General features: G+C 28.8%; 3 protein-coding genes across 6 annotated transcripts; 1 reads left to right on the top strand and 2 right to left on the bottom strand.

Moving 5' to 3' along the window:
* Positions 1–1,467: 1,467 nt before the first annotated feature.
* Positions 1,468–4,477, bottom strand: LOC132909815 (uncharacterized). Its single transcript, XM_060964926.1, has 4 exons — positions 4,345–4,477; positions 3,159–3,358; positions 1,882–2,025; positions 1,468–1,680 (listed from the first exon to the last, which is right to left on the bottom strand). Exons 1-4 carry the CDS (start codon positions 4,349–4,351, stop codon positions 1,594–1,596), a joined length of 438 nt encoding a protein of 145 aa, XP_060820909.1. The 5' UTR covers positions 4,352–4,477; the 3' UTR covers positions 1,468–1,593.
* LOC132909802 (phosphatidylinositol-glycan biosynthesis class F protein) lies at positions 1,966–13,583 on the top strand. Of its 4 annotated transcripts, none has more exons than XM_060964907.1 (2): positions 1,966–2,048; positions 12,357–13,583. In XM_060964907.1, the coding sequence occupies exon 2, from the start codon at positions 12,375–12,377 to the stop codon at positions 13,071–13,073; it is 699 nt and encodes a 232-aa protein (XP_060820890.1). In that variant the 5' UTR covers positions 1,966–2,048; positions 12,357–12,374; the 3' UTR covers positions 13,074–13,583. The 4 variants fall into 4 exon arrangements, with proteins under 4 accessions (XP_060820890.1, XP_060820887.1, XP_060820888.1 ...); XM_060964904.1 differs by lacking the exon at positions 1,966–2,048 and adding an exon at positions 11,995–12,061; XM_060964905.1 differs by lacking the exon at positions 1,966–2,048 and adding an exon at positions 12,004–12,082.
* Positions 4,765–11,912, bottom strand: LOC132909750 (E3 ubiquitin-protein ligase listerin). Its single transcript, XM_060964767.1, has 22 exons — positions 11,764–11,912; positions 11,273–11,482; positions 10,928–11,194; positions 10,727–10,842; positions 10,287–10,641; positions 10,030–10,214; positions 9,822–9,957; positions 9,057–9,740; positions 8,782–8,986; positions 8,347–8,698; positions 7,799–8,276; positions 7,599–7,714; positions 7,370–7,523; positions 7,147–7,304; positions 6,886–7,069; positions 6,627–6,801; positions 6,212–6,548; positions 6,002–6,148; positions 5,770–5,900; positions 5,289–5,692; positions 5,005–5,172; positions 4,765–4,930 (listed from the first exon to the last, which is right to left on the bottom strand). The coding sequence occupies exons 1-22, from the start codon at positions 11,806–11,808 to the stop codon at positions 4,871–4,873; spliced, it is 5,067 nt and encodes a 1,688-aa protein (XP_060820750.1). The 5' UTR covers positions 11,809–11,912; the 3' UTR covers positions 4,765–4,870.
* Positions 13,584–13,849: the final 266 nt, after the last annotated feature.

Below are 13,849 nucleotides of genomic sequence, written 5' to 3'. Positions count from 1 at the left end.
GCGTTGCCCGATGGCCTCAAGATTTTTCTAGACCATCGAGCTTTCGTTGAAATTTGGTCATTGCCGTGATATCTCCATTCGCTAATGAATAAGTAGTTCACAAATATAAGTGACGATATCTCTTTTGGGAGGAAAACTGGATAAACATGAATTCTAATAGAGAAACGTCTATGCTTCTAAATATAGAAATACATTACTGTATGTGCTCATGAGAATCTGGAAATTTATCTAGTTTTCAGGACAAATATACAATTGTATCGTTTTCCACTCAGCTTCATAGATATTCATCGAGTTTCACTATTAGCACAATGATTTATGATCTAATCCTTTCCTAATGAAACATATATATCCAATGAGTGTTTCTGATCTCTTTACTTTTAATTAATCTAATATACGTTATAATGCAGTCCGGTAGTTCTAATGTTCTAATATGTTCACAATATTTTTATTCATCCTACCGTTCATATATCTCACCAAGTTTTTATTTCTACCTACAATTGGAGATTCCTTTATAAATTGCTAAATTACTTTAGAAATTTGTTTGGAGAGACAATGTTAGTTTGACAAAAGATTTTCTTTTATTTCAACGTGACCTAGTCAATGTCTATAAACCTATTCAAGCTATCGAGTCTTACATATCCGCATTTTGAAACTATCAGTCTAATTATTATCAATTTCTGCAAGGAGGAAAAATAGAAAAAGTTTAGGTCGAAATAGTTAAAATATGATATTCAAGGAATGTTTTATAGGAATTGTAGGGTTGAAAAACATAAAAATGGCTCGTGGCAGGATTAAAGGTGTAAGTTACGGCCCTGGCTCTTAAGTCGATCGTTATAACGCCGTCAAGTGAGTAATGCTCGTAATTCGAGCAATGCTATAAAATATTCGATTCAGAGTCGTAACAGACCCGTTGTTTTCGTGTTTCTCCGGCACGTCCGCTGACATCGCGCGCTTCATCTCGGAACAGACAGGCTCGATGATCGAGCGACCAGCCGAAATCCGGTCATCTCGTTCTTTCCTTTCATCCTGCACGTTTAAGTCGGTTAATAATACCGTCGGTTATTTAACGTAGCTTAGTTTTTCTTGCAAAATTCTGTGTAAATTTGTAAAAAGATATAATTCTTTACTTAATTTTTTGGTGAAATGTAACTTCTAAATCAAAAGTTTAAATATATCATTAAAATTTATACAAAAATTGACTGAAATATATCTACATATAGTCTGTGTTAATATTATTACTCATCATTGCAACCAAATATTCTTGAGTACATAAAATCTATACTTAATACTTAAATCTAAAGATGATTAATATTTTTCAATAAGTCAGGATGAGTTATTTCGCATTTAGATACGATATTTAACAAATAATTAGTATCACTATTCTTATCTTATCGACTACGTTTCAGTTTCATATTATCTTTAAATTCATGTGGTTTGGATTACAGCAAGTCAAAGATTGAGAAAGAGAACAGGTAATAATTTATTTATTTTGAGAAATGATTAGTGTGCACAATTTCAAAAAAAATGTCATATTAGTCATGATAAGAATACTATTCCCATTAATAACAACTGGCAACCTTAGTTTTATTATACTCAATGAATTACGAGCACTTCGTAGTCTTTGAAAGACAATTCCTCACCGTCGAACGGGATGTATAAGCACCCGTGGCTAGGTTGAACCTGTAGGAAACAATATTTTCATTAATAATCTCATTTTTAAACGTTCTTTCAAATTCAAGGTATTTTATTCTATTAGATCTAGCGTCATGTTTTTTCTTATACTTTTTCTTTTCTACGTGACATTGATTAATCTTGATTAAGATCAATGTTACATTAGGAATATAAATTTTCTGTACGGTTATAGGAACAGTAAACTCCGACCTTGCCAACTGTTTGGGATCCATTATGGAGAACACGGCCAACATACAGAGGTTCTCCATCGGAGGTCTGTCCTGCGATCACCGCGTCGCCTGGGATTGCTCCGTTGGAGGAAAACTCCCACTCGAAATCTCCTTTGCACAAAACCTGCAGAAAATAAAAATAAATCGGTAATTAATTTTATTAAAATCTTATCTGATCAATCTTTTTTCATAAGTCACTAAATACAATTGTTAAATTTAAATATCACATTGGAAACACAATAATTGAATGGTGTAAAAGTTCAGCTGATCAATTCTATTTTCCGAAAGTTTCCGTTTCTCAGTTATAAAATATCAAAATATACATAATTAATATGCATAATAATGTAATTTTTCAGTAATCGAACGATTAACTTCGATGGAGTTACAGTTTGACTTCTGTATGGATTGGATGATAATAAGCTTCTTAGACGATTATTCAAAATAACTTCTTATCTGTAATGCAAAATATTTGATGAAGAGTTTGAATGATCTATTACGATTCATGAGATGTTTTGCCTTGCGCGGACAGACGAGTGAAAACGTAGGGTAGTAAGCCATTTAAATGAAAGAAAGATGATTACACGAGAAATGCAAGTAACGAATCGTTAGTTTTAGCTTTTCAAAATCCAAGGCAACCGCGTAATTCGTAATCGCACAAACTAGCTAAAGGATGATGCAGATCGTATAAACCGTATTCCAATCCCGTACCGCAAAACGACTTCGCCTTGACACAAAATCTCGATTCCGTGTTTGTGTGTGTAAAGAGGTTGATTATATAGTTACACCGGATGATTAGGTTCGTCATTGGAAAAATGTATTATTTATTAAAATCACTCGACCGAATTTCAGTTTCCCGCTGTTTTTAATTCCCTCCAATCGCTGACTCTCGGAATAAAAAGTTAAGATATTTGAAGATAGCGGAAGATAGAGAAGAATTTAAAAGAAATAATTGTTAATATGCCATATTAATATATTTCTCAATTGAATTTCATACAAAGGATTATTTTAAAGTATTAAGAATGTCTTTAATTTCATTAAAATGTTTGGAGACTATAGTAAGTTTCCTTCAGTCAACTTCAACTCATTTTGTTAATGCTTCTCAATGTTTTTCTAAAGATGATCACTCGAGATAAATTTATTTTCCGGAATTAATTTTAGTTTTCAGTCTTCTAAATTATTAGTGATTAATGAATGGTCATTTATAAAAGACTGTATGATTTGAATGTAATGATGCGTAGCGTTTTGCGTTTGACTTACTTCGAAATCATGTTTCTGGTGTTCTTCGCCATTGTGACAGACATAGGCGATATTTTTGTCGGGGATTACTTTCGCTGGAATCATGTCACCGTTGTGGAAAGCTCTGCCGACGTAGATGGTTGACCCATCTATGTCACGACCTCCGGTGACCGCGGTTTCCGGCAAAGTTTGCCCTGCACTTCGATTAACCCATCTATAGGCTTTGATGAAAGAAATTTTTTTAATTTACCAATAATTTTTCTTTATCAAATTTATATTCTTATATATAATTATATTTTCTTTTGACTTGCATCGGTTGCGTAATAAAAAACTGATGTTTGCTTATCGTAGCTATAAAGTTTTCTCCCTAAGTACTTAAATATAGCATAGATAAGTTTAGCGTGAAAAGTTATGTTATAAAATAGATAGGGACATGTAAATAGTATGACTGTAACCGTAATATGATTCATATACGATATTGCAAACAATCGTCATTCCTCGATAAGACTTTTCTAGAATTCAATTTCCCGAGTGATAAGAGAAGAATAAATAAAAGGTGTCTGGCGCCCATACGTATACATGAAAATAAAAATCTGAATATGAAAAAAAAGAAAAGATAAATGTTGGCATTTATAATAGAATTATTTTATTCTTCGTTATTTAATGTTTGGAATTTGCGAGTGAATATTTTTGTTACATGTAGACAATGAATGTAGAATTAGAATTTGGATATTTTTCAATTTATTGGCGATAAGTGTAGGATTAGTAGGAGAGTTTAAATTTTTAATTTCTCAAATAGAGAATATGCTGTTGAAGATATACAAGGTATTTTATTTTTATCCCGCCAAATGGTGTCAGCATATTTTACAGTTAAAAATAAGAAAAAAATTTTATGTAAACATGGGGTAGTAAGTGCTTTGCTATTTGTATTTACAAGAGCTATCGACAATTTGAACAAGAACTTCAGTAAACATAACTAATCGATCGAATACGAATCCGGTCACTTGTAATTTTAGTATTTTTGTTATAATTTCGTAATAAATTATTCACGGGCCTATGTTTATATAACATTTCCTTCTTATGTTTAATTATAAAATATATTGACAACATTTGGCAGCATAAACATGAAATACTCTGTATTTCATGCCTATTAATGAAACAAATTGATATAATGAAATGATTTGTATAAAGTTATAATACAGCTTACCTGGCATCTTTGAACCTAATATTACTGACTTCTCCAAAAGAGTGATGCTTATCTTTTACCTACACCTGATTAAAAGCAGTTGTAATCTTATCACATTCTGTATTATTTGCATTCTCTTTAAATCGCGTGAAACAGTTCTGTACGGAAAATATCATAAATTGATCAATCATATCTTAGGTAGAAATTTCTTATCGACATTAAATAATTTCCGATGAAGTATTAAACATTTCATGTACACATTTTTATAATTATAAATGACGTTTAATTGATTAATGAAATACAATAAAAAGTATAGGCAACTTGATTTAATCGGAATCAACTTTTTGAATCATTTGATGTAAATTTAAGCCTATTGGTTTTCTATATAATTTACATTGGACAGAAAATTTATACAATGTTATACAATTCATTGACAATAGATCTCTTTAATTAATTTTATTATGTACAGACATTAACTTATTTACTTATACAGAAGTACAAATTATTTTTTATAAATAGATATTTTATAAATATTTTTTATAATAGATTAAAATATATTCCTGCAAATCGGACACGTGGGCTTCTGACTTGTACTAAACCATTTATACTGAAAAGCAAAGTAAATATTTCGGCATTAATCATACTAAATTTTATTAAATGTTAAGGATACTAAAAACTTACCAGGCATGCAGTGTGAAATTTCTTGCGACATGTATGACAAGATAATTTTGGTATTTGATATGTGTTTACATGAAAAATACTGTAACATATATAACATTCTTCTACGCCAGCGAATTTCTTGTCTAAGTTTCTTTTCCATAATATAAGTCCATCCCATACGGATCCATTCTATAAAAAGGAAACAAAATACAAATTTCCTTAATTATTTAATCCGACTTTAACTTAATTGTTTTATGCTTATAAACATTAATTAATTTAATTGACTAATGTTGATAAATTATTACTTGATGTGTAAGAAATATGGACAAGTGCATGTGACAATTCCTCCAATTCACTGTACCACCCGCGTGTTGTCTAGGTTCAACAGTAACTGGTTCCAATGGATGATTAGATGACAATACAATATTAAGTTCCAATTTTGTATCATCCATTTGATATAAAGCTACCACTTCGCGGAATGTTGGATGTACCTTCACTTGCAAGTTTTCGATGCTTTGTAATTTATTGTTGTGAAGTTCCTCTTGACAAAGCATAGGACTAACATAATAAGTTGTAATCTTATCCACGGCGGCACTGACTCTACTGTCAGCAGTACTCCACCATTGTCTCACTAACACTGGTAAATGTCTTAAACTATTTGTGTATAACCAACATACAATATGGTCAAGTCTCCATTCTGTCCAACTTTCTATGAGATATAAATGAATAAATATTAAAACAAAAGTTATATGTAACAAAAGCAAAAGACAATTCAAATATTAGTACCGAAAAAATCTAGAGATGGTTCAGTAGAAAAAATTTCCATTAATTTAGCACCCTTGTTTTTATTGTCTTGAAGCACTTCCACTGGCATTAATCGAAATATGTTATTTAATAAATTAGGAAAAAAATTATCCCTAAAACACATATATATATAAGTACTGAAACCTTAATATTAATTAGAATTAATAAAATCTCTGAAAATGAATCTTCAATTGAAAATAAGTAACATATTTACTTAAGTATCTCTGCATATTGATATAGTAAATCTCCATGAGCATTTGCACACATTTCTAGGATGATAGCCCATGATAATAAATATCCAACAGTATAAGTATAAGAATCTGTGTATGGTTGAATAGTGCAACTCACAGTATCACATAATCTAGAAAAATATCATAAATTAAAAGTTTGTTTTCTATGAATAAAACAATAACTGAAAACTTACTTGAAATCCATTAGAATGATATTTACGATATTTTGCGTATTCTCAAGTACTTTTTCCATTTTTCTAATGTTCAAATTATTTATATTGAAATCCTCCAATTCAGCAATATCCTTGTCTTGTTGCACAAGTTCTGGTATTGCGTGCTTTAATATATGATATGCTCCTAATTGTATACTAGCTATGGGAGACTGAAGTAATTTCAATGCCAGCTCAACAGTTGTTGTGAAAGGTATGTAACTTTTGAAAATTACATTTCCATCCACCATTTTTATAGCTTTTCCTAAGTGATCCAACAATAGGACAGGTTTCAAAGCTGTTGTTTTTTCATTATACGAGTCTGAAACACAAAATATAATATAATATATATAGTTGCAAACAAAAAGTCAATAATATAAAATTTAAATCATAAATATACCTGCATAAAGCATCCAACACTGAACAATTCCACTTTGTGCATCACCGACGAAAGCATTTCTCCATTCATCTAATATCTTTGGTGACATGACTTTTATTTTTTTCTGTTCATGCTTGTTAATTAAATCTTGCACTGCGTGATAAAGTTGGCAAATGGCTACTATCATTGCAGATACCTGTAGATACCAATATAAATAAAAATATAATATAATATTATAATATACATTATTTTCAGACAATATAAATAATTAGATACGAACCTTAAAATTATTAATATTTTGTTTTGAATTAATAACAGAAAGCGGCCATAGGACTACAGATATTAATATAAAATTCCAATGTTTATATGTTAATTTGGATGGATTTTTCTTTACGAGTTCTGTTGACAATCTTATAAGTTCCAAAGGTATATTTAATTTATCCCAGGAAATTTCAGAAATTTCACTGTAAAAGAAACATAAAAGCGTTATATATTTTTGATTTTTAGAAGTTTGATATTTATGATATAAAACACATGTTACCAATCATCTGGTAATGAAGGTTTGTTTTCCACAATTCTACAATACTTCGAAATATCTTCTTCAATCAACATAGTTCTTGTCAGTATTAATTCAGAAACATTATCGTCTGCTGTCCATGTATGCAAGATATTATCCAAATTTTCAAATTTGGATAGAATCTAAGATAAAATTTTCGGTTATTCTATGAAATTAAAAATTAGTTTTAAAATTAATAGTGCAATACCTGTAGCCTCTGAAGCATTATTTCTCCATTTAAAGAAAATATGTCATTACTTTTGTAACATTTAAATAATTCTTTAGGTTCTTTGGTAGGACATAATTCTGTACAACAAAAGTATATTATATATGATAACATACTTCCGTATTTTGAAAAATTCCTGCAAATATGATCAAAATGAGTAATATTTTATAAAATAATTCTCTTATTAAAAAGACTTATTCAAAATACATACATTGTTATATAATCACGAATTTCATTAAATGTATCTTCATTAATATATATCTGTAACTGTTTAAAACTATCTCGTACAGCCACTAAAGTTTTATTTACATTATCATAGCATTTGGTCTGAAAATAATTGTTCAATGAAATATTAATTCCTTTCTTATTGAAATTAAGTGTTCCTATATTACGAGCTGTGACTATACTTACAGATTTATAATGTTTGGAGTAAATTTCTCCCAAAATAATCGAATATATAACATTAATTAATAAATTTGTAGCTCCTGGTAAATTCAAATTGTGTATCAATAATTCTCCAGTGATGGATTCTTCTGATTTAGATTTGTTAATTGATCTCAAACATAGATTATCTAATAAATTTATATTAAACAATGCCCATTTTAAGCAACTTTCAGTATTATCCGTTATTGTATTACTGGTTAAATCAATAGATATGCATTTCTGGTGAATTTGTATAGTTTGATTAAGAGATGACACATGCAGTTCACCAGTTATTACTTCACCATATATGATTATCCCAGTTGTTTCAGCTATCCATGTTGTGATATCAGAATCTGTTAAATATGTTAAAATAATTTCTTCTGCATAGGAGATTCCACTATCAAGTATAGTTTCAAGAAAATCAACGGCTATGTCAACCAATATTTCTTTATCATATTCTTCATTTCTGGAGTATAATGAAAATATTATAAAAAGTGGATTAAAATGTTTTATAAATAATGAACATATTTTCTTACCGATTATATATCTTTTTCCACATAGAAGTCGCAAACATTTTAGTCAAATTAATAGATTCAGATTGTGAAAGTTCTCGAATTGTTTTCAAAAGTTCTTTCATCCATACATCTCGCATTGTATCTATCAGATGGTAGTCAGAATTATTACTGAAATAATTATGTGAACGCAATTCGAAAAGAGTTCCTAATATTTGTATTGCTCCTGCTGTCGTTCCCTTATGAGAGCATGCTAATGGAACAATACAGCAAATTAAATACGTGAAATCTAACAGACACTTCTCATCTATTTCATAGAATGAACTGCAAAGTATAGATATAATTTCATTGACCGCTTCTTCTTTTATTAACAAACCTAAAAAGAAATATATACATGTAATATTTATCTGTATTGTACTAACAAAATGCAATCAAATTAAATAAATATCAAGAACTTACTACCATCCTCTAGAGGTTCAAAAGATAACAATATAAGATTCTGATTTTTACTTGAATAATTATTTGAAGCAATTTCCTTTGCTACTTCTATCAATATACTACTAATCTTAGATTGTGAACACCATTTCTGTACTATAACATCATTTCTATGTTTCTCAGATAACGCGCACTGTATAACACTTTTTGTAGTTCTAATATCATCAAACTGAAAGCAAATAAAATGTACTGTGATATATATCCTTTTAATAACACGTAAAACAATGTTTATCTTTTACCTCTATTAATGATTTTAAAATTTCGTTTTTCTCAGAATGATCCATGTACTTCATAAGATTGAATATTAGTTCTATTATATGTTCAGTTTCTTTTGATCGTTCCAATAACCAATTTCGTAAAATTTCACAGAAATTAAGTAAATTAATTTGCGTTTTAAGAAAGTCGGATAGATTTTTAAAAAGTTCATCGATTTCAAAACAAGTTATAAGCTTGTTTAGGTACGTGACATATTGTTTTTCACGTTTCCCAATAATGTGGTTAAAATATTTTATGCAAAGGGAACTGACAAACTTATTAAGCTCAGCAACAAATTCAGTATCGATATCATTTTCCACATTTTGTATTGGAGACTGAATTGTTACATTCTCCTCCAGATTACAAAATTTCACTTGTAAATTTTTCCGACCCTGCTCAGGGACTGTCTGTAATATGTTTAGAAATTCTATTTGAGAATTATTTGTATCTGGAGTATCAAATGTTTCGGAATTTTCGTTGGCATTTAAAAGCGAAGTGTACAATATATCAAGATTTTGCCAAAATTCTTGTATCAAACAAGAATAAATTTTATAATCATCATTGTGCCGATTTTTACTCCAATATCGTATTAAATGAGTAATTTCACAAAAAAATATTTGTTTCATTGGACTATTTTCTTTCAAATACATTTCTAATGATGGTATGAGCTGAAATAATTAATCAATTAATTATAAATATTCCTTTTGTAGAAATCATCACGGTAGTACATAAGTGGATAAAATAAGAACCTGTTCTATGAGCAGAGCATTACATAAGTTTCGATTATTAACATTTGAAAACACTGTATAACGCAAACATTCGGCGAACGATGTCGTCACCGCAAGCATCTCAGAACGGCTCGTTTGTACGCTTTTAATGGAAAATCTGGAAAAAATTAATGAATGCTGTGTAATTTAATATAATTACGACATTTAATTCAATTGATTAATTAAGTACCCTTGTCGCATATGGTTGAAGAAAGATATATACAAGTAATGAGGATCAACATTTAGTTTTGGAAATTGACTAATAAAGGGTAATAAATTTGGATAAACAATACTAGCGCAACATTGTCCATTTCGTAAAACACGCCATAATGCTGGTAATACTAGTTTCTCAATATTTACTACAGTGTACCAGTCCTGAAAAGATAATATATCATTTAATATTGTAAACTCATGATGTCAGAAACAGTATAGATAATAATCATTTACCTCTATTTTATTTATAGTACTAAGCATAGATTCCCATACAACCGTCAACAATGCAGGTTCTGTTTCATCAAGATTATTGATAATAGTTGTTACAGTTCTTTTCTTTTCATTTTGCAGTAATAGATTAGCATTCTCAATCATTGATGTTAGTACACTAAAGAAAGCTGTTTTGACTGGGACAGAATCATTTTTAGCTAGCTTCCAAAATTTGTTGCTGTTTATAATTTTATTATGAATATCAATCATATCCTCAATTTTTTGGATAGGAACTTTCTTCAAATAAACACTGTATCCATATAAACTAGATATTAGCACACTCTGATATTTTAATTCCATTACCTCTGTAGTAAGGTTCCTAATAATAAATTGTAACATAATAAGTCTTATAATCTACATCTCTTACAATTTTTAAAAAATATATATTTGAATAAGAAACATACTTTTGTATAGATAAAGTCTGGGCACTATGAACAGTAATATTATCACAGATATAAGTCAAGATTTCATGTTGACAATGCACAATGGCATCAATAACTTTTTTAGGTGGAAACGTATCCTATATGTAAAAAATATTCACATTAAAATAGATATTAATTTTGGTAGTTTCAAGTTTTTATTATTAATAAATTATAGTCACTTACATTAAATGAATTACTAGCAGCAGATGCAGCTGGAGGATATGTATCATATTGAGAAGTGAACCAAGCTCCAGCTAGCTGTTTCAAATACATTGCTATACCCCTGCCTACACGTTTTACAACAGCTGCATGTGCTAACTGTACACTTTCTCTGATTCTGTGTTCTATATCAATTGCTAAGGCACAATACAATCGTGGCCAAAATGGTAACATTCCTTCCACAGCTAACATTTCTGAATCTCTACACATAATAGCAAATTCTTTTAATGCCTGAAAAATAAAAATAAAAAATAAAAATTTTTAGTCTCGATATCATTTTTGTAAATAATACAGATAATTGTTTGTCACCTTGCATTTTGTTGTTGAATCTTTTTTATTCATTTTTTTTAATACTATTTGAAAATTGCTATCAACATTGTTCATTTCAACCTCATTTGTATTGCAAAGTGTTAAACCTGGTAATACAGGTACATATCCTCCATCCTTTACAGCTGAGAAACCAATAAAATTTGGTATCGAAGTGCCCAGAAGTTCTGCACTTCTGCTGCTATTTGATGGCTATAAATGATAAATAACAATAATATTGAAATATTTGTAATAATGATTCAAAATTTTCATTGATGGATTGCATCAAAGAATATAAAAAATTTTGATACAGTGATTAAAATTAAATAACTATTTTAAAAAGATATGACTTTATACAATTGTTATTACTATATAATTTTTTTAGAGAAATATAATAATTTTGGATTAAGAAAAAGTGTTACAATAATAAAACCTAACCTATAAAATTTTTGTACACAAATTAATCTTTTCAATTAATATAAATTTTTCCTTACTTTTGCATTGTTCTTCGTCCGTTGCGCTTGTTTATTCTTTCCCATGATAATTATAACATATAATTATAACGAGAAACAAGAAATATTGTGACTACACATAAATTTTGAACATTCACTTCCGTATCTTACCCGTTCCGTATAACGATTGGAACAGCTGATCTAATAATGTTTGTGCATTAGTAATGTTTGGGATCTAACAATGTTTGTGTATTAGTCGTGTTTGTGATCTAGTAATGTTTGTGAATATAGTTATTTTTATGGTGATATATTTTTTCCTATTCAATTAAAAGCTGAAATTGTGCGTAATTTTTATTTATTTGTATGTTTTAATAGTATTATTTTATTAAAAGATAATATGTATAAAAATCTCGTTAGATCTTGTAAAAGATTTAAAAAGATCTAACAAAATATAGTGATATATTTATATCTAGTATATTATTATATATCTTATATATAGTATATCTAGCATTGTATCGAATATTAAATTAGGAAGGATTATTTTATATTATATCAAGTAAACAGTAATTACTAAATATACTTAAAATATTTTGAAAAATTTTTTAGCATGAATACATTTCAATTTTCTATTACAGGTTAGGAAAATAAGGGAGATGAGTGTTGGAAACAAATTGAGTCAAAGGTTGCTATTGTCATATTGTTCATTTACTTGCATTTACTTCCCTGGCATTCTGATATTACTTAAGTTAAATGATAATTTGTATAATGTGGGAAAGTATAAATTCATTCCAGTACTATTGATTCTGCTTTTTGCAGAAGTAATCAAATTGATGCTTCCCATGTTTCACTCTGAAACTACGCTTATAACAAAAACTGAATTTAGGACATCTTCAAGAGCTAGAAGAACTTGGTCTAGATATCTAAAAGAAATTTTCAAATTTCTGTTAGCTGGTTTCCTTTTATCCATTGTATATTATATAGTAATTATATTGTTTGGTGCACCAGTATTCATGCACCACGAAGAAACTACTATGCTCACTGCCACACTGACTACACTTACATTTGTTCCTGCAAGTTTGCATTTAGGAGTGGATGGTGCACTAGAAATAATAACAGGAGCACAATCACAGAAAGGCAATGTTCTAGTAGATGCTATAAAGATAAACATTCAAGCTACTCTTTTAGGCACATGGTTGGGTGCTATTGTGATCCCATTAGACTGGGACCGACCATGGCAAGCTTGGCCAATTCCATGTGTTTTAGGTGCTCTCTTTGGCTATACAGTTGCACATTTTATTACACTTGTAAAAACATTACCTATGTTGGCATTAGATAAGAAAGTTCACAGATAAATATTAGTGATTGTGCAAATAAATAAAATTGAAAGTGATAAATTCCAATTGATAAATGTAACATTTTGTACATGGAATAATCTATTTCAACATTGAGATGTGTTTATAATCAATTGATCTCTTCTGTATTATCATAGTTTTGAAGCAACTTGAAACTACAGAAGAGTGATTGTGCATTTTGAATGATATGCAATGAAAAATTTCTTAGTCTTTATTAATGGCACCAAAATTATTTGCTACTTTGTACAATGCAATATGAAAGATAAACATGTTAAGAGGATGATTTATAAATCTATGTACATGTTGTAGAAACAGCTCAACAAAATAAAAATTGTACCATACAAAGTGGGCTTTATCTTTGATAAAAGTCATATTGGGTCAAACTATATAATGTTTCTGATGTAATAATTTGATAATGTTTGAGATGTTGCCAGAATAAAATTTTGTTAATAAAAATTGTTATATACTTTTTATTGAAATATTGTCTTCAATAAATTACATAAATACAAATTTTGCTAAATGCTATTTTTGAAATATGTTAATCTTCCTTCTAATAACAAATTTTATTTTTCCATTTAAAAATTCATACAAATTCATACGTTTATTTTTATATAATAGGATGTTGATATATTGGATAATACAAAATTATTACAGCTAGATTGTGAATAAATTTATTTGAATTATATTAAATGATTATTATAAATATATGATACATTTATAAATTATTTTTAAGTTATAAATCGCATTAAAATTTTGTATAGATCTTTGTATTGATT

The sequence above is a fragment of the Bombus pascuorum genome, chromosome 8, assembly GCF_905332965.1.
Source record: "Bombus pascuorum chromosome 8, iyBomPasc1.1, whole genome shotgun sequence".
NCBI classification, from domain to species: Eukaryota; Metazoa; Arthropoda; class Insecta; order Hymenoptera; family Apidae; genus Bombus; species Bombus pascuorum.
The sequence above is the reverse complement of the archived record's forward strand: the minus strand, read 5'-3'. Positions and strand labels throughout refer to the sequence as shown.